Here is a 23766-nt window from a genome sequence, read left to right as displayed (position 1 = left end):
ATATAACACGTCTACATTGGAACATGGTGCAAAATACACGGCTTGCCTTAACAACCAACACACTCAAGAATGTGCTGGGGGCAGCCCACAAGTGTCGCCGAACATCCCAGTGCCAACATATCCTACCCACAATGTTCAAAAGGATGACACAGAACACAACAAGCAACAAAACGACATCAGCAAAGCGAGTCCCTTTCCTCCCTAACACCCACACAGACAGACTTCCAACTCCGGGACAGGCGTCCGGACCTCCAGCCTTTGGCCACTGGACTTCTGGTTCTGATCTTTGGTATCAACCCCTGGACTATCCACTCCTCAGGTGAGGGGTCCTCTTATAGGAGAATTTTGATGCCAGTCATAATGGCCCAAAACATTGACTGTTTATTCCTCTCCATAGATGCTGAGTTCTCCAGCATTTTGTGTGTGTTGCAAACACAAGGAAATCTGCAGATGCTGGAAATCCAAAGCAATACACACAAACACACACACACACACACACACACACGCACACACACAGACACACACACACACACACAGACACACACGCACACACACACACACACACGCACACACACACACACGCACACGCACACACACACACACACACACACACACACACACACACACACACACACACACAGACACACACACACACACAGACACACACACGCACGCACAGAAAATGCTGGAGGAACTCAGCAGGTCAGGCAGCATCCATGGAAAAGTATAAACAGTTGACTTTTTGGGCTGAGACCATTAATAAAGACTGGAAAGAGAAGTCAGTGTGAGTTGGGGGAGTGGGAGGAAGAAGTACAAGGTGGCAGGTGATGGGTGACACCAGGAGGAGGAGGAGGAGGAGGAGTGAAGTAAAAAGCTGGGATGTTGGTGAAAGAGATACAGGGTTGGAGAAGGGGAATCTGATAGGAGAGGACAGGAGGCCATGGAAGAAAGGGAAGGGGAGGAGCTCCACAGGGAGGTGATGAGCAGGCAAAGTGAGAGAGGGAAATGGGAATGGGGAACCCTATCTTACCTGCCCACCACCTCCTTCTGTTGTTCCTCCCCGGTTCCCGTTCTGCATTCTGTGATGGTTTTACCTCGATGGATTGTACCGGTGAAATGGTCTGTCTGAATGGTACGCAAGACAAGTTTTTCACTGTACACGTGCCGATAAACCCATTTCTCTCCCCCCGTCCGATCCAATCCTGATTTAGGATCTTCGCCCAAAACTGCTTATTCCTCTCCAGAGACCCTACCTGGCCCGCTGAGTTCCTCCAGCATTTTGTGTGTCTGTGTGTGTTACTCAAGATTTACAGAATCTCTTGTGTTTATCCACTTTCATCGAGCATTCTGCAATGTTTCTACACTTTGCATTGTAGGTTATTCTTTACCAAACGCACTGAAATATTTGACTGCGATCGGGGACCAAAACTTTGCGAGCGAGTGAGGAAGAGGTGTATTCCTCCGCGACTGAAGCGGGGGACTAGTTGCCTGCAGGTGGAGGAGAGCGGGGCGGTGAGATGGCCAGCTGGGTGAGTCCCGACCCGGCGGCAGATCGGCCTGAAGCAGCTCGTTAACTTCAGCAGCGGCGAACAGGTAAGAGAGAGCGATCGGTGAGTCGGCGGCAGGCTGACGCCGAGTTTAAACTGCAGCTGTGTGAGTGCCGACTTTCTCTCTCTGCCAACAGTTCAAATTCGCAAGGATTTTTTAAGCAGCATTTCTTTAAGTGTCATTTTTTTCCCCTGTATGTTCTTTAATTGCGTTCCAAAAGCGACGAGTGTTGCATTAAGGCAGGGTCCTGCCTGCTTCAGATGTTCACGTTTGCATTTGCCTCCGCTTTCACATTCTGTCAACAGCCTGGACGTCCCAGTCCTGAGCTGAAGGCTACCCGGAGTGAACGCCAGCCCTCGCTAAAGGTTGTTCATGTGTGGTTGCGGTTCGGTTAGCAGCATGGGTTACCTCTGACAGGATATCATCGTTATTAGCCCACGGACGTTCCCGAAACTGAGTTCAGAACCGTACAGCCCAAGCCCAGAAATTCTGTGCGCACTGATGACATTAGTAATTAAATGCCTACTCCGTTTCCTGCAGGAGTACGGAGCCCCTTGAACCCCTCTGTTGTATCTGTGTCTTCCCACCAAACCGGGCTCCAAACACAAAACACGGGAGGGATTCAGCTGGTCGGGCAGCGTCTGTGGAGGGGAATAAGTGGTCGATGTTCCGGGCCGGGATCTATCATCAGGGAAAGGGGACAGAAACCAGAATAAGAGCTTCTGCAGAGGCTGGAAATCCAGAGGGACACATAGAAAATGCTGGAGGAACTCAGCAGGTCAGGGAGCGTCTGCGGGGTGGCGGGGTGGGATGAACGGTCGATGTTACTGGCTGAGACCCTTCATCGGGGGCCAGTGTAAGGAGGTAGGGGAGGGGGAGGAGTACAAGTTTGCAGGCTGACTGGGAGAGCAGTCTTTTCCTCTATATTGGATTATTAATGTCACACACTAAAATGCAATGAAAATCTTTTTTTAGAACAGCACAGCAACAGGCCCAATGTTGTGCAGAACCAGCTAGAAAGTAAGTTAAAGAAACAGTAACCTCCCCTACCTACACAAAGCCCACATCCCTCCATCTTCCTCACATCCACGTGCCTGTCCAAACGTCTCTTAAAAGCCCCCAAGTTATTTGCCTCCACCACCACACCACTCTCTGAGTAAAAAACTTACCCCTCACATTCCCCTTGAACCTCCCCCCTCTCACCTTCAATGCATGCCCTCTGATATTAGACATACCCACCCTGGGAAACAGATACTCCCTATCCACTCCATCTATGCCTTTTATAATCCTATAGACCTCAGTCAGACCTCCCCCTTCCCCCGCCCCACCCCGGCCGCCGCCACTCCATAGAAAACAACCCAAGTTTATTCAGCCTCTGGTTATAGCATAAGCCCTCTAACCCAGGCAGTGTCCTGGTAACCCTCTACTGTACCCTCTCCAATGCCTCGTCATCCTCCTATAGTGGGCAATCAGAACTGTAGGCAACACAGTTTTGTACGGTTTTCATGCAGATCGTTCCAAACATGAGTACATTGAGGTTTTTTAAAAATGCAGACTCTAATGTTGCAGTCACAGAGAAAGCGTAGTTACCAAATAAAGTACAAGGGCCCCAAAGGGGATAGATTCAGATATCAAGAGTTCATCTGGATCGAGTCCAATTTTAAAAGTCTGATCACAGTGGGGTAGAAGCTGTCCTTCAGCCTGGTGGTACATGCCTGACAGGGGAAGAGTAAATACCCGGGGTGGGGGCAGTCTCTGATTATGTTGCATTCTTTAGTGAGGTAGTGAGAAGTGCAGACAGTCAGTAGGCTGGTTTCCGTGATGGGCTGAGCTGTGCCCATAACTCTTGTGGTCTCGGCCGGATCGTGGGGCATTTGTAAAAGTTAGGAAACTGCGGATTTCCTTGGCCTTCTGATGAAGTAGAGGCATTGACGGGCTTCCTTGCCTGTAGCATTCTTGATGTGGTTGATCCAGGACAAACTGATGATATTTATATCCCCCGGTCTACACCAGCTCCCAATAGTGCTCTCAAACATTCAAAGTAAGTATCCTCCCTTGGTTTTCATCCCATCAACCAATCCCATTCCAGGTCTCCTTGTTTCCCTGAATCCCTGCAACTGATTTTCCCTCACATGCCCCTCAACTCCCTACTGGTTCCTTTGCCCCGAAGGTGTAATTTACAGTGGCCAGTCAGATGCATTTATTTATCACAGGTACGTTGAAGCATGCAATGTAATGCGTTGTTTGCATTAACAATTGACACACCCAGGGGTGAGCTGGGGGGCAAGCCACAGGTGTTGCCACACATACTGCCACCAACATAGCATGCCCACCCTGTTCAGCAGAACAACGTGGGTAACTACAGCAACAAGATCCCTTCCACGCTCGCTCCCGCCCACTCCCGCACACAGGTAGTTCCCCAGCTCCTGTGCACCCGTGGGCATTGGGCCTCCAACTGACCCAGTGGACTTTCAGACTCGCAGACCCAGGGCTTAAAACTCCGCACTCGCTGTCCCCTGATGTAACTCTAACCTAACCATGGGGCAATTTACAATGGCCAGTTAGCCTACTAAGCAGTACGCCTTTGGTCTGTGGGAAGAAACTGGAGCAAACCCACAGGTTCCGTAGGGAGGACATACTTACAGATGACGTCAGAATAGAACTCTGAACTCTGATACCCTGAGCTGCAATAGCATTGTGCTAAAAGAACAGGTGGTGTCACTATAGTGCCGGGTGTGAGTCCTCGAACATCCCATCTCCTGAAGTCCAAGGACTTTTCCCTTTGGAGAGAAGGAGGATGGGACATGACTTAACAGATGTACAATTTGGTTAGAGGCATAGGAAGAGTGGGTAGCCAGCATCTTTTTCACAGGGTGGTAATAGTATAACCAGAGGATATAATTTTGAGGTGATTGGAGGAAAGTACAGGGAAATTGTCAGAGGTAGGTCTTTTTCACACAGTAGTAAGTGTTTAGAACACCTTACCGGGGGTGGTGTTAGGGGCAGATACATTAGGGAGACAAGAGATAAGCATGTGGATAAAAGAAAAATGGAGGGTTATGGGCTGTGTAGGAGGGAAGAGTTAGATTGATCCGAGAGTAGGTTTATAAAGGATGGATGATAAAGATTAAAAACCTATGTGGGAGTAAAGCATTAAATTCCAATGACCAATGAGATCCTCTCAGAATCACAGTGTGGATTCCTGCCGATCAGAAGGCAGAATAGCATCTTCACCACTTAGACAGATCCAACAGAGCAGCATGGAAGAATGTGATTGGCCAAATAGTCCAATGTGCAGAACAAAGACTGTAGAAGAGTACAGCAAAGAGGCAGCCCTTTGACTTCCGATACCCGCACAGAACACAAATCAGAATCGTTATCGCGAACATTATTTATATTTGTAACCTGGAGTAATCTTTGTGTCTTGAGTGGAAGTGAATGATGCCTATGCAATTCCTTGAAGAACGTGGGAGGTCTCCTGTTCTCCAGATATCCAGGAAAACACTTGTATCTTAAGCAACAAAACTTACAGTTCTTTTAACTTGTTCAATATTTCCTCACTACATCATAAAAATGGCTCGACTTCCCAAAGAATTGTCAGTATTTCACTGTACATTTGATGTGATTATCATTATCCGCCGTAGTGAATGACGTGGCAATCATGGTCTTTCCATGACCGTGAGCTCTTGGCAATGTTTTCTACAGAAATCATTTGCCATTGCCTTCTTCTGGGCAGTGTCTTTACAAGACGGGTGACCCCAGCCATTATCAATACTCTCCAGAGATTGTCTGCCTGGTGTTAGCGGTCACATAACCAGGGCTTGTGATCTGCACCAGCTGCTCATACGACCATCCACTGTAACTGCAACTGATCAGGGGCACTAAGCAGGTGCTACATCTTGCCCGAGGGTGACCTGCAGGCTGGCGAAGGGAAGGAGTGCCTTACACCTCCTTTGGTAGAGCCGTATCTCCACCCGCCACCCGGACGATTTGATGTCCGTGTGACAAGTAAAGCAGCTCTTTTTGATCTGATCTTTATAGATGGACGTGTCTGACTTGGCAGCTTTGGCCCACGGACCACAAGTTGGGTACTTTTGGGCTCACTTTCAAAGTCTCTACAGCTCGTGCTCTCAGTATTGTCTATTATCTATCACAGTTTTTTTTTGTACGTGCACAGTTGTCTTTTGTACGTGCACAGTTGTCTTTTGTACGTTGGTTATTTGTCGGTCTTTATTTGTGGGGAGCTTTTCATTGTACTTTTATAGAAGAAATACAATAGAAACAAAGTCTAAAGTAAATTTTATTATCAAAGTACGTATTTGTCACCATATACAACTCTGAGATTCATTTTCCTCAGCAAATCTATAGAATAGTAACTATAACAGGATCAATGAAAGATCAACCAGAGTGCAGAAGACAACAAATTGTGCAAATGCAAATATAAATAAATGGCAATAAATAATGAGAAGCTGAGATATCGAGATAAGAGTCTTTAAAGTGAGATCATTGGTTGTGGGAACATCTCAATGGATGGGCAAGTGAGTGTCATTATCCCCTTTTGTTCAGGAGCCTGATGACTGAGGGGTAGTAACTGTTCTTGAACCTGGTGGTGTGAGTCCTGAGGCTCCTGTACCTTCTTCCTGATGGCAGCTGTGAATATAGAGCATGACCTGGATGGTGGGGATCTCTGATGATGGCTTCCTACGGCAGCGTTTCACGTAGATGTGTTCGATGGTTACCTACGATTTGTGGGCTGAATCCACTGCCTTTTGTTTGATTTTTCCGTTCAAAGGCATTGGTGTTCCTATGCCAAGCCGTGATACAGCCTGTCTCCACTACACATCTATAGAAGTTTGTGAAAGTTTGTAAATGCCTGGGCAAGAAAATGAATCTTAGAATGGTATATGGTGACATGCATGTACATGATAATACATTTACTTTATACTTTTGAATATATGTCGAATGTCTTCACGTGACCCAATGGGTGTATGAACCAAGTCAAGTCAAGTTCATTGTCATTTAACTCTATACATACATGCCATTAAATGAGATGTTTCTTTGAACCAGGGTGTAAAGCACAGTAATACACATAACGTAAGATAACATGAAAATAAGGATAAGATCTACAGATGAATTATGCATAAATAAACTAAAGCACCTACATTAAATATTGTAAGGTACATAACAGATTAACCAGTGACACTTTGAATGTGATACAGCAGGGAGTTCAGAAGCCGAATGGCCTGGGGGAAGAAACTGTTTCCCATCCTGACTGTTTTTGTTTTATACGTCGGAGTCTCCTGCCTGGTGGCAGAACATCAAAGAGGATGCTGGATGGATGGGTGGAAAACACTAGTATTCAATCACTTTTGTTTTATTCCCTGTTTTTGCATTTTGTTTTTCACGTTACCACCCTTGGTATAATTGGCAGGGAGTTGAGCAATTCAGCAAATTGTCTCTGCCAATAACAGGAAAAATAAGCCCAGGGCATATGACTGGAGTTTGTATTTGTGCAGCGAGATAAGAATTGTACCATGTAACTGCAAAGCTCTTACTCAGCGGCTTCTGGGTTCGTCAGTGACTGTTTATTGAGCCACAGAAGATTTACAGCTTCTGTAACCGAAACCACTTGTTCCTTTCAGCAGCTGAGGCCGTACACATTAGAGCAAGTTGTGGCAGCACGGTAGTGTCGTGGCTAGCACAACACTCTACAGTATCAGTGACCCTAGTTCAATCCCCACCGCTGCCTGTAAGGAGTGTGTATGACCGCGTGGGTTTACCCCGGGTACTGCGGCTCCTCCCCCCATCCAAGGACGTGCCAGCAGGTAGGTTACTTGGTCCTTATAACTGGTCCTGTGATTAGGCTGGAATTAAATTGGGGGTTCCTGGCCGGCATAGCTCGAAGAGCCAGGAAAGACCTATTCAGTGTTGTCTCTCAATAAACAAACAGGATTATGGAGATGATGGAAATCCACACTCACAAAACGCTGGAGGAACTCTGCAGGTCAGGCTGTATCTATAGAGGGGAATAAACAGCTGACATTTCAAACTGGAAAGGAAGGGATTAGAAGAGGGGGGAGGGAGAAGAATGTGGGGGGGGGGGAACGTGTACAAACTGGCAGGTGATAGGTGAGACCAAATGAGGGAGAGGGTGGGTGGGTAGGAGGGTTGAAGTGAGAAGCTGGGAGGTGATAGGTGGAAAGGGTAAAGGGCTTGGAGATGGTCACCAACTGATGTTTATGACGGGAATGTATCTCGCCTTGGACTAAGGAACATGAGATTCTGTAGGTGCTGGAAGTCCAGAGCAACATGCGTGCACACACACACACGCACGCACGCACAATGCTGGAGGAACTCAGCAGGCCAGATAGCATCTATGGAAGGAATAAACAGTTGACTTACAGGCCATGATCCTTCATCAGGTCAGTTGCCACACTCTTTTTATATATGTCACTTAACTTTCCTCCACTCACCCTAAGAGGATGTCCTCTGATCTTGGCCATCGCCAAATGGGGAGAAGTCTCTGACTGTCCACTCGATCTCTGCCTCTTATCATGTACACTTCTATCAAGTCACCTCTCATCCTCCTTCACTCCAAAGAGAAAAGCCCTCAAACTCTTCCTTTGGTGGCTCATTTCTAGTTACAGATCACTGTGGGTGGAAAAATTTGCCCCTCAGGTCTTCAACCACCCCCCCACCTTAAAGATGAGACTTCCCACACCAGCTCCTGTAATCGGTCTTACTTCTCACTCCAACAGTGTTGTTCCCTCTTCTCTGTTTCCACATCTTCTCTGTTTCCTACTTGACCTCGCCCTCCCCGTACCTCCCTACTGGAATGAGAAGGCTCCCCTCAATTCTCCCCTTCCTCCTCGGCCACCACACACATGGAATCTCCACTGCACTTTACGGGATTCCAGCCGATCAGCTGCTTCCAATGAGATTTCTATCCTCCCAGTTTCCATCTATATTGTACCACAGAGTCACACAGTACGGAAACAGGCCCTTCGGCCCATCTGGTCCGTGTTGACCAAGATTATCCCGGCTAATTCCACTGTGGGTAATGGAGCTTGATAGACTAAAGTGGAGGCTGATAGCTGCCAACCACAGCAGACGAGCCCTATCTGCCCAAAGCGACTAGTGTTAAGGCGCCAGTAATCCACATTTGCCCCTTCTTCTGTCAGTAGAAACGGTTTCGCTGGACTTAGTAGCTAAGCCACACGTGAAGGCCAGGAGCTGGACTTGTCTGTCAGAGGCAATTTGAGGCGCACGCCATTGGGAATATTTAATAGGTATTGGGAGCTTATCCCCATTACCACCCCCAGCAATAACACCTTAAGGAATAAAACTTAGTTTGCATTGTGCAGGGAACATATCAATCAATTTTTGCACCATTGGCAGCATTTAATAGGTAGTGAGAGCTTGTCCTCATGACCACTACTGGCTGTAACAACCTTAATGAGAAATGAGTATTAAAAATTCAATAAGTAGTGCTTTCAGTCTGCTGAACAGATCTGAATCTTCAGTGAGAACAAAGGGCCCCGGATCACACTCCCCACCCTCCAAAAAATTAAACCATTCTCTCTTTGTGTTAAGTTTGTAACTGCTACTATTTGCATACAAGTTTGGAGGTCTGGTGCCAAAAGGTAAACATGTACAATGACATTTGCATCATTTTCATTTGGGTAGAATATTCAGATATACCCGGGTGGTGGTTTTAAAAGTTCATCTTGTGCAGTTCCCTGTTTGTGTTTGACCACACGATGCCAAGTTCAGACTTCCAGTGCCAAACACTGGAGATTCTGCAGGTCTGGAAATCCAGAGCCACATGCACAGAATGCTGGAGGGACTCAGCAGGTCAGGCAGCATCTATGGAGGGAGGAGAATGCCTTCATCCTACAAACAGCAGATTCTCCAGGTGGCGGTAATCCAGAGCTACACACAAAATGCTGGACGGACGCAGCAGGTCAGGCAGCATCAACGGGTGACGTTTCAGGCCGTTTCAGGCCGTTTCAGGCCGTTTCAGGCCGTTTCAGGCCGTTTCAGGCCGTTTCAGGCCGTTTCAGTCCCTTCCTCGGGACTGGAAAGGAATGGGGAGTTCTCCAGAATAGCAAGGGAGGGAGATTAGCTAGAAGGTGACAGGTGAAGCCAGGTGGGTGGGAATGGTCAAGGACTGGAGAGAAAAGAATCTGATACAAGGGGAAAGTGGACCATTAGAGATGGCACAACAGCTCAGTGGTTAGCACAACGCTCTACAGTACAGACAATCTGGGTTCAATTCCCACCGCTGCCTGTAAGGAGTTTGTACAATCAGGGTTCAATTCCCACCGCTGCCTGTAAGGAGTTTGTACGATCAGGGTTCAATTCCCACCGCTGCCTGTAAGGAGTTTGTACGTTCTCCCTGTGACCGTGTGGATTTCCTCCCACAGTCCAAAGATGTACTGGTTGGTAGGTTAATTGGTCATTGTAAACTGTCTTGTGATTAGGCTGGGGTTAAACTGGAGGATTGCTGGGCAGTGTGGTTGGAAGGGCCTACTCTGTATTCAATCTAGATAGAAAGATGGAGTGCCCATCAAATGTATTCACACCCTTGGAAGTTTTCATGTTTTATAGCATTGAATCACAGTGGATTTAATTTGGCTTTTTTGACAACAGTCAACAGAAAAAGACTTTCGTGTCAGAGTGAAAACAGATCTCTACAAACATAAAATGCAAATAATTGATTGCATAAGTATTCACCCCCTTCAAGTCAGTATTTAGTAGATGCACCTTTGGCAGCAATTACAGCCTTGAGTCTGTGTGGACAGGTCTATCAGCTTTGCACATCTGGAAACTGCAATTTTCCCCATTTTTCTTTACAAAACTGCTCAAGCTCTGTCAGATTGCATGGGGATCATGAGTGAACAGCCCTTTTCAAGTCCAGCCACAAATTCTCAATTGGTTTGAGGTCTGGACTCTGACTTGGGTGCTCCAGGACATTAATTTTGTTTTTAAGCCATTCCTATGTAGCTTTAGCTTTATGCTTGGAGTTATTGTCTTGCTGGAAAACAAATCTTCTCCCAAGTCACAGTTCTCTTGCAGACTGCATCAGGTTTTCCTCCAGGAGTTCCCTGTATTTTCTGCATTCATTTTACCCTCTACCTTCACAAGCCTTCCAGGGCCTGCTGCAGTGAAGCATCCCCACAGCGTGATGCAGCCTCCACCATGCTTCACAGTCGGGACAGTGCATTTTTTTGATGTGTGGTGTTGGTTTATGCCAAACGTAGCATTTAATCTGATGGCCAAGGAGCTCAATTTTGGTTTCATCAGACTATAGAACTTTCTTCCAGCTGTTTTCAGAATCTCCCACATGCCTTCTGGCAAACTCTAGTCGAGATTTCATGTGAGTTTTTTCAACAATGGCTTTCTCTTTGCCACTCTCCCATGAAGCTGTGACTGGTGAAGCACCCGGGCAACAGTTGTTGTATGTGCAGTCTCTCCCATCTCAGCCACTGAAGCTTGTAACTCCTCCAGAGTTGTCATGGGTCTCTTGGTGGCCTCCCTCACTCATCCCCTTCTTGCATGGTCACTCAGTTTTTGAGGACGTCCGGCTCCAGGCAGATTTACAGCTGTGCCATATTCTTTCTATTTCTTGATGATTGACTTAACTGTACTCCAAGGGATATTCAGTGACTTGGAAATGTTCTTGTATCCATCTCCTGACTTGTGCTTTACAACAACCTTTTTGCAGAGTTGCTTGGAGTGTTCTTTTGTCTTCATGGTGTAGTTTTTGCCAGGATTCTGACTAACCAGCAGTTGAACCTTCCCGAGACAGGTGTATTTTTCCTACAATCAATTGAAATGCCTTGTGATCTCCATTTAACTAATTATGTGAGTTCTGAAACCAATTGGCTGCACCAGTGATGATTTGGCGTGTCATATTAAAGGGGGTGAGTACTTATGCAATCAATTATTTTGTGTTTTATATTTATAATCAATTTAGTAGAGATCTGTTTTTACTTTGGCATGCAAGTTTTCTTTCTGTTGATCAGTGTCAAAAAAGCCAAATTGAATCAAGGTGGATTTAATGCTGTAGAACAATAAAACATCAAAACTTCCAGGGTGGGGGGAGTGAAAACTTTTTCTAGGCACTATAGATAGATAGATAGAGAAGGATGGGTGGGTACAGGGCTGGAGAGGAAGGAATCCAATGAGAGGAGAGTGGACCGTGGAGAAAGAGGGGGAAGAGGGGACCCAGGGGGAGGTGATAGGCCAGAGTGGAGAATAGAAGAAGAGGGGACAGGAAGGGAATGTTTTACTTGAAGGAGAAATCGATATAAATGTCATCAGGCTGGAGGTCACTCAGATGGAATACAAGGTGTTGCTCCTCTACCTTGAGGGTGGCCTCATCTTGGTAGAGATTTGTTTCTAGTTTGACCTGAAAGAGTCTTTTTTCATTGATCAGTGTCCTTGGGACTGGAAAGGAAAGGGGGGGGGGTAAAACAGAACAAAAAGGTGGGACAAGGAAATGGAGGACAAGCTAGAGGGTGATAGGTGAAGTCAGGTGAGGGAGAAGGTAACTAACAAAGTGCTGGAGGAACTCTGGTCAGGCAGCTTCTACAGAGAGGAATAAATAGTTGACAATGTGAGCTGAGAGCCTTCATCAGGGGAAGGTGGGTGGATGGGGTAAGGGGTTGAAGTGAGGGGAAAGGAGTTGATGAGTTGATAGGTGGAAGAGGTAAAGGGCTGAAGATGGAATTTGATGGAGGACATTGGACCAGGGGAGAGGGAGAAGGAGGAGACCCCAAGGGAGAGGGAGAAGAAGGAGAACCAGAGGGAGAAGGAGGAGAACCCGAGGGAGAGGGAGAAGGACCCGAGGGAGAGTGAGAAGGAGGAGAACCCAAGGGAGAGGGAGGAGGAGGAGAACCCGAGGGAGTGGGAGGAGGAGGAGAACCTGAGGGAGAGGGAGGAGAACCCAAGGGAGAGAAGGAGGAGAACCAGGGAGAGGTGATGGGCAGCTCATGAGGGGAGGTAAAGGGGTAAGAGGGCCACCAAAATTTTGGACACAACAGTTTCTGCAGATGCAGAAAATTCAGAGCAACACACTGGAAGTGCTAGAAAAACCGAACAGACCAGGCAACATCTGATCCCCATTCTGGCCTCTTGTCTCTTCTCACCTCCCCCCCCACCCCCGGGTGTCCATCCTCTTTCCCTCTCTCCTGCCAGTCTCCTCTCCAATCACATTCCTTCCTCTCTAGCCCTTTATCTTTCATACCCACCTGGCAACACCTCACATCCTCCAGGAATCATCCTTGCCCTCCCCGCCTCCTTTTTTTATCCTGGCGTCTTCCCCTTTCTTTCCAGTCCTGATGAAGGGTCTCGGCCCAAAATTTCGACTGTTCATTCCTCTCCGTAGATGCTGCCTGTCCTGCTGAGTACTTCCAGCATTGTGTGTGTGTGTGTGTGTGTGTGTGTGTGTGTGTGTTACTTTGGATTTCCAGCATTTGTAGAATTCTTCATGTTTGTCTCTAAAGGGGAATAAACAGTTGATATTTCAGGTTGAGTCCCTTCATCAGGACTGGTAAGAGATTGTCCAGCCAGTGGGCTTGAGTGTAAAGCGGACGACGACTCCAGGCTCCAGGTGTGGGATGAGGATGTACAACCATCTCCATAGCAACTAAAACGTCCTACATTCCCACATTCCAAAGGCGTACTGGTTAATTGGTCACAAGGGTGTAACCGGGCAGTGAAGGCATGTTGCTCTGAAAGGGCCCATTGCTGTGCTGTGTCTCTAAACACACACAAAATGCTGGAGGGACCCTGCAGGTCAGGCAGCCTCTATGGGGGGGGTGGGGGGTTTGGGTTCATCAGGACTGGTAAGAGATTGTCCAGCCAGTGGGGTTGAGTGTAAAGCGGACAACTGGACTCCAGGCTCCAGGTGTGGGATGAGGATATCCTGGTCTGTGAGAGTCACAGACACACACACACACACACACACACACACACACACACACACACACACACACACACACCACACACTCACGCACACACACACACACACACACACACACCACACACTCACGCACACACACACCACACATACACACACACCACACACACACACACACAGGGACACAGACAGACGCACACACACTCACGTGCACGTGCACACACTCACACACACACAGGGACACAGACAGACAAACTCACACACACACACACACACACACACACACACACACACACACACACACCACACACTCACGCACACACACACACACACACAAACACACACCACACACTCACGCACACACACACCACACATACACACACACCACACACACACACACAGGGACACAGACAGACGCACACACACTCACGTGCACGTGCACACACTCACACACACACAGGGACACAGACAGACAAACTCACACACACACACACACACACACACACACACACACACACACACACACACACACTCACACACACACAGGGACACAGACAGACAAACTCACACACATACACACACACACACACACACACACACACACACACACACACACACACACACACGTCACTAGGCGGCTGGTGTTTGAGCTGACTGATGTAAACCACACTTTTGCAAACTCCAGGAAAGTGTTAACGGGTTCTTGATGAAACATTGTACAACAGTGTTCAAACTCCGTGAGGACCTGAAGATGTGCTCAGAGGTCAATGAGGCCAAGGGTGGGTACTCCAGCTGGTGTCTGTGCTTGGTGCACTCAGGAGCGACCTCACTCCCGAAATGTGGAAAGACTGCTCGTGGGATTTCAGAGTCTATTCAATAACCTGTTGCATTATGCTCAGTGGCCACTTTATTAGGTACCTCCCGAACTATGTGAAATGGTCACTGAGTGCAAGTTCAAGGTCTTCTGCTGCTGTAGCCCATCCACTTCAAGGATCGACGTGTTGTGCGTTCGGAGATGCTCTTCTGCCCACCACTGCTGTAACGTGAGGTTATTTGAGTTCCTGTCACCTTGAACCAGTGTGGCATTCCCCTCTGACCGCTCCCATTAATGAGGCTTTTTTGCCTCTAGAGCTGCCACTGGCTGGATGTTTTTTTTGTTTTTTCAGACTAAACATTCTGTTGGGTGTGCAGAACCCAGGAGATCAATGGTTTCTGAAATATTCAATCCACCCTGTCTGGCACCAGCAATCATCGCACAATCAAAGACACTGAGATCATACCTCTTCCCCGTTCTGATGTTTGAACAACAAGTGAACCTCTCGACTTTGCCAGCATGTCTTTCTATATGGAGTTGCTGCCACGTGATTGGCCGTTTAGACATTTGCATTAATGAGCATGTGTACAGGTATATCTAATAAGGTGGCCACTGACCGAATTTGCGGGAAGGGGCAGTTGGTGGTCCTTCCCGCTCTGAGTACAATGTTCTCTCTTTCTTGTCTTAGAACACCACAAGTCCCCCACAACCCTGTACCTTGGGCAGGTGTATGGACAGTAAGTATTCTTTACAACATTCTCCGTGCAAAATAGGTGTTGCTGCTCAATTCAGAGTTCCAAACTTGACACTGGATACGTGCGACAAGATGCTGGAGCAACTCAGTGTCAGAGACCCTTCGTCCGCACTGGGAGATTGAAAGGAGATACCCCGTGGAAAGAGGCGAGGGGACGGGGTGGAGCAGGAGCCGGCAGGTAATGGGTGGAACCCGGTGAGGGGGTAAACAGACGGAGATGGAGAGAGTGGGAAGAGGAACAGAGACTGGGGGGGGTAACCGATGCAGATAGTGGCATCTGATTGGAGAGGAAGGTGGAGCACGTAGCCAAATAAGGGAGGTGGGGACAGCAGGTAGAAGCAGCAAGGGGATGGGGACTACTAGAGGCAAAGTTATAGGATGATGCAACTGGGGAAGAACTATCAAAAGTCCAAAGTAAAATTTATTATCAAAGTACATATATGTTACCATATACTATCGTAAGATACATCCTCTTCCAAGCATTTACAAGAAAATAATAGAATTTATGAAAAATAAAGACTGACAAACAACCAATGTACAAATTAAACAAAAATACTGAGAACATGAGTTGAATGTGAGTCTGTAGGTAGTAGAATCAATTCAGCACTGAGGTGAGTGAAGTTATCCATGAAGGTAGAGGAGTTGTAGGGGAACCTGAACCCGGTGGTGTGGGACCTGATGGTTGAGGGGTAATAACTGTTCCTGAACCTGGTGGTGTGGGACCTGATGGTTGAGGGGTAATAACTGTTCCTGAACCTGGTGGTGTGGGACCTGATGGTTGAGGAGTAATAACTGTTCCTGAACCTGGTGGTGTGGGACCTGATGGTTGAGGGGTAATAACTGTTCCTGAACCTGGTGGTGTGGGACCTGATGGTTGTGGGGTAATAACTGTTCCTGAACCTGGTGGTGTGGGACATGATGGTTGAGGAGTAATAACTGTTCCTGATCCTGGTGGTGTGGGACCTGATGGTTGAGGGGTAATAACTGTTCCTGAACCTGGTGGTGTGGGACCTGATGGTTGAGGGGTAATAACTGTTCCTGAACCTGGTGGTGTGGGACCTGATGGTTGAGGGGTAATAACTGTTCCTGAACCTGGTGGTGTGGGACCTGATGGTTGAGGGGTAATAACTGTTCCTGAACCTGGTGGTGTGGGACCTGATGGTTGAGGGGTAATAACTGTTCCTGAACCTGGTGGTGTGGGACCTGATGGATGAGGGGTAATAACTGTTCCTGAACCTGGTGGTGTGGGACCTGATGGTTGAGGGGTAATAACTGTTCCTGAACCTGGTGGTGTGGGACCTGATGGTTGAGGGGTAATAACTGTTCCTGAACCTGGTGGTGTGGGACCTGATGGTTGAGGGGTAATAACTGTTCCTGAACCTGGTGGTGTGGGACCTGATGGATGAGGGGTAATAACTGTTCCTGAACCTGGTGGTGTGGGATCTGATGGTTGAGGGGTAATAACTGTTCCTGAACCTGGTGGTGTGGGACCTGATGGTCCTGATCCCCTTGCCTGATGGGAGCAACAGGAAGGGAGCATGGTCTGGACGATGGTTGTGCAGTTACCTGGAGCTGTAGATTGGGAGGACAGGGAAAAGGGACAGAGAGGGAGCAGTCTGGGATATTGGCTGTCTATTTCCCACCCCAGCCAGGTGAATTGCTGAATAAAAAAGGATCTGATAGGAGAGGAAAGTGGGTGATGGAGAACTTAATGACCGTTGTTTCTTTGAGCGATGATGACTATTGGGTTAGTTATTCTCACAAAACTCTGCGGGTCAGGCTGCGTCTACGGAAATGAATGAGCAATCAGCATTTCAGGCCCAGACCTTCTGTCAGTTGCTCGCACTGAGTTGCTCCGGCATTTTGTCTGTGTGTTGCTCTGGATTCCCAGCATCTGCAGAACCTCTTGTGTTCAGGGCTAGTTCATTCGAAGTCTATTCATGATCTGCCTGGGTGAATCAAATGTAACCTGCTCCTCATCTCTCCCCACAAGACGTGACGCAGGACCAGAAGTTCCATTCTGTTCCCAATCACCCCGATGGTCCATCACCAGCGAGTGGATTAATTCCAGGTAAGAGCTACTCGTTGGGCTTGAGTTGACAGGCAAGAACTTGCATGTGGTGTTGGATTAGGGTGTAGGATTTTTAGTTACCTGGTACTCTACAGATGCACAGTTGAGGGCATTCTAACTTGCTGCATCACTGGATGGTCTGGAAACTGCACTTCGTTCATATGTTATGTGCCCTGTTGTGTGACGCGGACAATCATGATTTTTCCATCGCCATGATTGTTCTTGGCAAATTTTCCTAAAGAAGCAGTTTGCTGTTGCCTTCTTCTGGGCAGTGTCTTTACAAGACGGGTGACCCCAGCCATTATCAATACTCTTCAGAGATTGTCTGCCTGGTGTCAGTGGTCACATCACCAGGACTTGTGATCTGCACCGGCTGCTTGTACGACCATCCACCACCTGCTCCCCATGGCTTCATGTGACCCTGATCGGGGGCTAAGCAGGTGCTACACCTTGCCCGAGGGTGACCTGCAGGCTAGCGGAGGGAAGGAGCACCTTACACCTCCTTTGGTAGAGACGTATCTCCAACCCACCACATGGCAGCCCTACTACAGGTAGTTAAAATTGCCCAACACGTCTCTGGCAACAGCCTACCTACTATGAAGACATACTGTATACACAGAAGAGCTGCTTGAAAAAGGCCAGCAGTCTCACGGAGGATCCCAGCACTCTGCCCATCCACTGTTTGTCCCAATCCCGTCAGGGAAGAGGCCGCGCAGTATCCACTTCAGGAAACCCCAACTCATTCCAACGGGCTGGTCAGCACCTCCACCCATGGCAGTGCTGACTGAGTTCCAACCTTCTGCAGCTTTTTCCGATCCCGTGCATCGGCGCTCCCGAAACCAGACGGTGATGCAATCAGTTAGAATGCTCTCCACAGTACAGCTATATTTGCTGGAGGCTTTGGTGACAGAGTAAATCTCAAGCTTTGAAAGAAATATCGATGCTGTCGTGCCTGCTTTGTACATGTTGGGCCCAGGATAGATCTTCAGAGATGTTGACACCCAGGAACCTGAAACTACTCACCTTTTCCACTGCTGATCCCTCGATGAGGACTGGTGTGAGGTCCCTCAACTGTTGGGCCCAGGATAGGTCTTCAAAGAACCCGATAGTGGATATCAGGGTTTTTATTTGGATTGCTCCTTGTGAAGGAATTCACAGTCCGTTGACAAGCAACGCGAGGCTGCCAGGCCCAGGCCCGAGAGCGTATCGAAGTGGCAGGGTGAGGAAAGGCCCCAGGTTTGGATAACTTAACCACCAGGCCAGGTTGAAAAGCTCAAGGTTTTGGGGTTGGAGGTGAGGGACAGGCCAGCTCAGCTCTCTGCTCCTCGAGGCTTACTTGTCTCTGCGTTTGAGCTGAGGCTGTGGCCTAAACCTAATGGGCTCCTGAATCGGCTGTGGACCCACTCTCGTGAACTTCAATTGACTGCTTGCTTTTGATTGCACCCTGTTTTTTTCTCCCTGCACATTGGGTGTTTGAAGGTCGTCTTTGTTTTAAATGGGTTCATTTGGGTTTCCTTGTTTTTGTGGCTACCTGTAAGGAAATGAATTTCGAGGCTGAATATAGTAAACATTCTTTAAGAATGAATGTACTTTGAACTGTGACCCTGAATGTACTGTGTTCTGCATTTCTATGCCTAAATGCAAACGAGTTGGCATACAGCTTGTAAACTGAGTGTGCACTGTGTGTTACTTTAACTGACACTCCAATGAAATTTATGGAAACTACTTTCCAGGAATGACGGCAGCCGCGATCTTCATTGTCTTCCTGCTGGGATTGTACACGATTCTGTGGAAATGCATGAGTTTCCAGACTAACAGGTGGGAATCACCATGGATTCACAAGACAGTCGCCAATCTGTTCAGTTACAGCGGACTTTCAGACCAAAGAACGAAGCATTTTCAATCTTGTTCAGGTTACACCTCGGTCATTATCGTGTAGTGGAGCCACAACACTGTTTGCCATAAGAACAAAGGGAGCTGCAAATACCTCAGCTCCGGAAAGGAAGGGGACTGAAGCCAGAGTAAGATGGGGGGAGGGGAAGGAACACAAGGCCTCCTCTACATCGGTGAGGCTTGACATAGATTGGGGAACCGCTTAGTCGAGCAGCTTGGCTCTGTTGGCAAAAGGCAGAATTTCCCAGTGGCCAGCCATTTTAATTCCAATCCCACTCTCATGTCGGTCCATAACCTCTACTGCCGCAGTGAGGTCACTCTCAGGTTGGAGGAGCAATATGCATCCGGGTAGCCTCCAATATGACGGCGTGAACATCAATTTCTCCCCCTCGCTCCTCCCCTCTTTTCCATCCCTCATTCAGCGTTGGACATGGTTAACGAAGGCGGGGGCCAGATCAAAGTTGCGTGACACTGAATCTTGAGTGACGAGAGATGATTTTCCCACTGCCCGCATGATCTCAACCTAACCCTAACCTCTTTGCCCCTCCTCACCTGCCTTTCACTTCTCTTTAGCGACCATCCTCCGTGACTTTCCCCACGGTCCACACTTCTCTTCCGCCAGATTTCTCCTCCTTCAGCCCCTGTACCGATTCCATCTTCCCTCCCCCTCCTCAGCTTTCAGCTTTTTACTTCACCCCTCTCAGCTATCACCTGCCAGCTTGTACTCCTTCCCCTCACCACTCCCCCCCCCAACCCAACCACCCTTCTTACTCTGGCTCCTGCTCCCTTTCTGTCCAGTTCTGATAGAGCTAGAAACATCGACTCTTTATTGCCCTCCATAGGTGCTGCCTAACCTCCAGCAATAAATGAATTATGGAAAATGAATTAAAGGGAAGGCATTTCTTTTCTAGTCGCCCTCTAGTTAAAAAGGTCTCAAACTGTTACCCTTTAAATCGTAGAGATATGGTGAAATTAACAAGACTTGGGTTGGGGCATTGTGGGCTAAACTATTACTTAAAGATAATAGGAAGACATCCTGCTGGATTATGTGACTGTGGTAGTCCAGAGACAGTTCAGCATGTTTTGCTGAGTTGTAATCGATATAAAATTGAGAGAAGCATATTGTTCAAGAGGCTGTCTGACTTAAATGTATTTTGTTTTCCTGTTATATCTTTGTTTGGCCACCAAGAGAACCACCATCTGATTGAAAAGTTTATTATTCTGTTTCTACGCATGTTTCTTGAAACTCTGTAACTAATTGTACATCCTGTGGAGGGCAGCAATACACCGAGATGTGTCTAAACTGCCGGAAACGGAAGGAGAACCTCCAGCATTGTGTTTGTGCGTGTGTCAGGTTGACAGGTGATAGGTGAGACAAGTGATGGGAAGGTGGGTGGGGTGCTGGAGGGGAGATGAAGGAAGAAGCTGGGAGGTGATAGGGCTGAAGAAGGAGGAGAGGACAATGGACCGAGGGAGGAAGGGAAGGAGGAGGGGAACCAGAGGGAGATGATGGGCAGGTGAGGAGAAGAGAAGGGGTGAGAGGGGAGCCAGAATGGGGAATAGAAAAAGTGAAGAGGAATGGGGATAAATTATCGGAAGGTTCACACCATCAGGTTGGAGGCCACCCAGACGGAATATGGGGTGCTGTTGCTCCTCCAGCCTGAGTGTGGCCTCATTTCGGCAGCGGAGGAGGCAGCCGACCAACATGAATGAACGGGAAATTGAAATGGGGTGGCCCCCAGTAGCTCCTGTCTCCTGCGGCGGGCAGAGCGAAGGAGTTCAACAAAGCAGTACTCTGAGTTTGGCAGAGTGAGGGGCGGGGGAACCACGCAGGAACATACAAGGTCCTGAGCGGTTTGGGAAGGGTGCGGATGTGGAGGAGGTGATCCCTCACGAGGCTGAATCTGGAACTGGAGGTCAGGGTTTAAAAAGAGGCAGTCACCCACACAAAACGAACATGGGGGTCAAGAGGGTCATGAGTCTTTTGAACTTCACGTCATCCAAAAATGGTCATACAGTTTAATAATTTTAGGTAGATGTCAATAGATACTTGATAAGCAAGAGTTGAAAGGTCATGGAGTATTGAGACTGTAGAACATCGAATGTTACAGCACAGTACAGGCTCTTCGGCCCACTGTGTTGTGCCAACTACCAAGATCAAACTAACCCTGCCCTCCTACCTGGCCCTCCCATTTTTCTGTCAGTCATGAGTTTATGGTTATGATCTTACTGAAGGGCAGAGAAGACCCCAGGAGTGAGTCCCACTCCCCATTTGCCCGGTTTTAACTGAGTCTGTGATTGCATCCACAGGCACCGAGGGAGCGGGCGGTCGAAGCTGAGGACTGCGCACGTCTCCTGCTGACCCCGGGTTTGACGGCGCGTGGGCCCCGTGGATCCGTCAGACCTCCCGTGCGAGCAGCTGACCGGCCCACCGCTGACCCGTCGTGAATGGAGCCTCCGCGACGGTGGGGGTGTAAAACGTCAGTGCTGGCACTACGTCTGCATCCACCGCCTCCAGCCTGCGGAGACCAGATCGAGTCCTCTCCCTGTTCCACCTTTCTGCGGTTGTGGGCGACCCTTTCCATCTGAATATAAATGGGACCTTGAAACTGGGCTGACTGGAACAGCAAGCAACTTAAATTGCCTCTAACCCAACTCTCTGTAGTATTAAGCAGAAACATTAAAATCAGCTGGTTACTGTAAGGGTTAAATCTGGCTGGTAACTGCAAGGTGTTTGGTAACCCTGGCCAGGGATTCACTTTTAAATCGGGCCCCAGTTTGGTACGCTGACGTTGTAATGTTCATCTCCAGCCGTGTGTTATGGAAGTACTGTTCAGTGTATTCCCCGGGTGAATGGGGAAATGCGGTTGGCTCTTCTCCCTGTCCCAGTGAGGGTTCTCTACGGGGGCATCAAATGGGGACACAACTGCAGCTCGCTCACTTACACCTTCCGAGCAAATCGACTGTAACCCAAGAGCTCCTGGGGCAGGGCGTACGGGCAGACGGCCGTCCGCCGAAACGGGTGACCTGCCGAGTGTGGGGCAGCCATGCCGGTGGCGCTGCCTGAAGGGAATAGGGTCGCTCTGCATGCCAGCCTGGGCTTGAATTACCTCCTTCCAATGATTCAGTCCAATTAAAACATCACAGCACACTACAGGCCCTTCGGCCCACAATATTGTGCTGACCTTTTCACCTACCCCAAGATCAATCTAACCCTTCCCTTCACTTTCCTTTCATCCTTGTCAGTCTAAGAGTTTCTTAGACATTCCAAGTATATCGCCTGTCCCACCACCCCGGCAGCATATCCCAAGCACACACCACTCTGTGTAACAAAAAACAATTTACCCGTGACATCCACCCTGTATGTTCCTCCATTCACCTTATAATTATGTTCTAACATATTAACCATTTCAGCCTTGGCCTCTGGCTGTCCACTCTTATCTATGCCTCTTATCATCTTTTACACCTCCATCATCTCCTCTCATTCTCCTCCTCCAATTGATCATTGATGACCCATTACTGAGAACAGGTAAGATCCAATGGGACGTTGGCTCCCAACCGGGGGTGAGTGTTGGATAGTAACTCTCGGACCTTGGGAAGCAGAGCTGTCACCCTGGAAGACGAGGAACCAGGAGCTGCAGTGATCTGGTATGTTTTGGTGTCCACCTCTGGCGCAAGTCAACAAGTAGAGAAATGATGTCAAAGACTTTATGAAGGAGCTGGAGTACTGGGGCAGCACGATACTCCTTACTGGAAATAAGGCTTTCACTGGGAAGACCGTGTTGTCTATGAAAGATTCCAGCATGGTTTTTAGGGGAATGTTTGCTGTTGAGCCTGGCTTATGTCCTTTGACTCTTGGACTCCGTAGTGTGGATGGTGAAAGGATTGATGGGACAGGACACCACAGGAACAGCCCCTTCGGCCCACAGTGTCGAGCCAAACCAATGAAATTAGTAATGAAAATGGTTAACTGATGTCTTCTGCCATGTCTAATGTCCATATCCTTCCATTTTCCTCACAGAAATAAGAGTCTCTTAAAAGTCTCTAATGTTCTGCCTCTACCACCACCTCAGACACCCACCACTTTGTGTACATAAAAAAAAAGTCCCTCACATCTCCTTTGTAATTAATCCCTCTCACCTTAAATGCATGCTCTCGGATATTAGACATTTCAACTGTCGGAAAAAAGATATTGTCATCTATCTATGCCTCTCATAATCTTATAAACCTCTCTCAGATCCTCCCCTCAGCCTCCAACGCTCCAAAGAAAACAACCCAAGTTTGTCCAACCTCTTGTTATAGCACATGCCCTCTAGTCCGGGCAGCATCCTGGTAAACCTCTCCCCCCTGCCCCCCTCAATGAAGTGTTGATTAAGTTCCTTTTATTGAGGGAATCTTAGGATGGGGGGGGGGTGAATTTCAGGATTAAGGCTGGTAATGAAGTTGTTCCAAGCAGTTGAGGCTTAAATTGAATGGCTGGGGGAAGAGTGTCAAACATTAATAATACGAAATGTCTATGGAATTAAGATGCGGAGAATGATCAAGAAAGTTGAGGGGAGCTGTCCTTGTACCTATTCCGATTCTGAATACAGACCAAGAAAAACTTAAAATGCCTTGTCTTTATGTTAGAAGTCTTATGTGCAATAGGGCATTTATGTAGATATTTATCTCTGTGGAGAAAACGTTAGCATACATAAATACTAACAAGGTTTTTTGGTGTTTCATTATGTTACAAAACATTGCCACTTTATTACACTGCT

The 23766-nt window shown here is 48.0% G+C and overlaps 1 protein-coding gene across 2 annotated transcripts; it reads left to right on the top strand.

Annotated features, from left to right (window-relative positions):
* Positions 1-842: 842 nt before the first annotated feature.
* Positions 843-23612, top strand: sb:cb288 (uncharacterized). 2 transcript variants are annotated; one of them, XR_009511035.1, is made up of 6 exons: positions 843-1132; positions 1377-1593; positions 14977-15025; positions 17036-17113; positions 18847-18931; positions 21317-23612. XR_009511035.1 is itself a non-coding variant. In XM_059963410.1 (5 exons), exons 1-5 carry the CDS (start codon positions 7311-7313, stop codon positions 21366-21368), a joined length of 327 nt encoding a protein of 108 aa, XP_059819393.1. In that variant the 5' UTR covers positions 7146-7310; the 3' UTR covers positions 21369-23600. The 2 variants fall into 2 exon arrangements, 1 of the variants encoding a protein (XP_059819393.1); XM_059963410.1 differs by lacking the exons at positions 843-1132; positions 1377-1593 and adding an exon at positions 7146-7373 and having other exon boundaries at positions 21317-23600.
* Positions 23613-23766: the final 154 nt, after the last annotated feature.

Source organism: Hypanus sabinus, chromosome 1 (genome assembly GCF_030144855.1).
Source record: "Hypanus sabinus isolate sHypSab1 chromosome 1, sHypSab1.hap1, whole genome shotgun sequence".
Taxonomy (NCBI): domain Eukaryota; kingdom Metazoa; phylum Chordata; class Chondrichthyes; order Myliobatiformes; family Dasyatidae; genus Hypanus; species Hypanus sabinus.
Note: the sequence above shows the minus strand (reverse complement) of the source record. Positions and strands in the feature narration are given on the sequence as shown.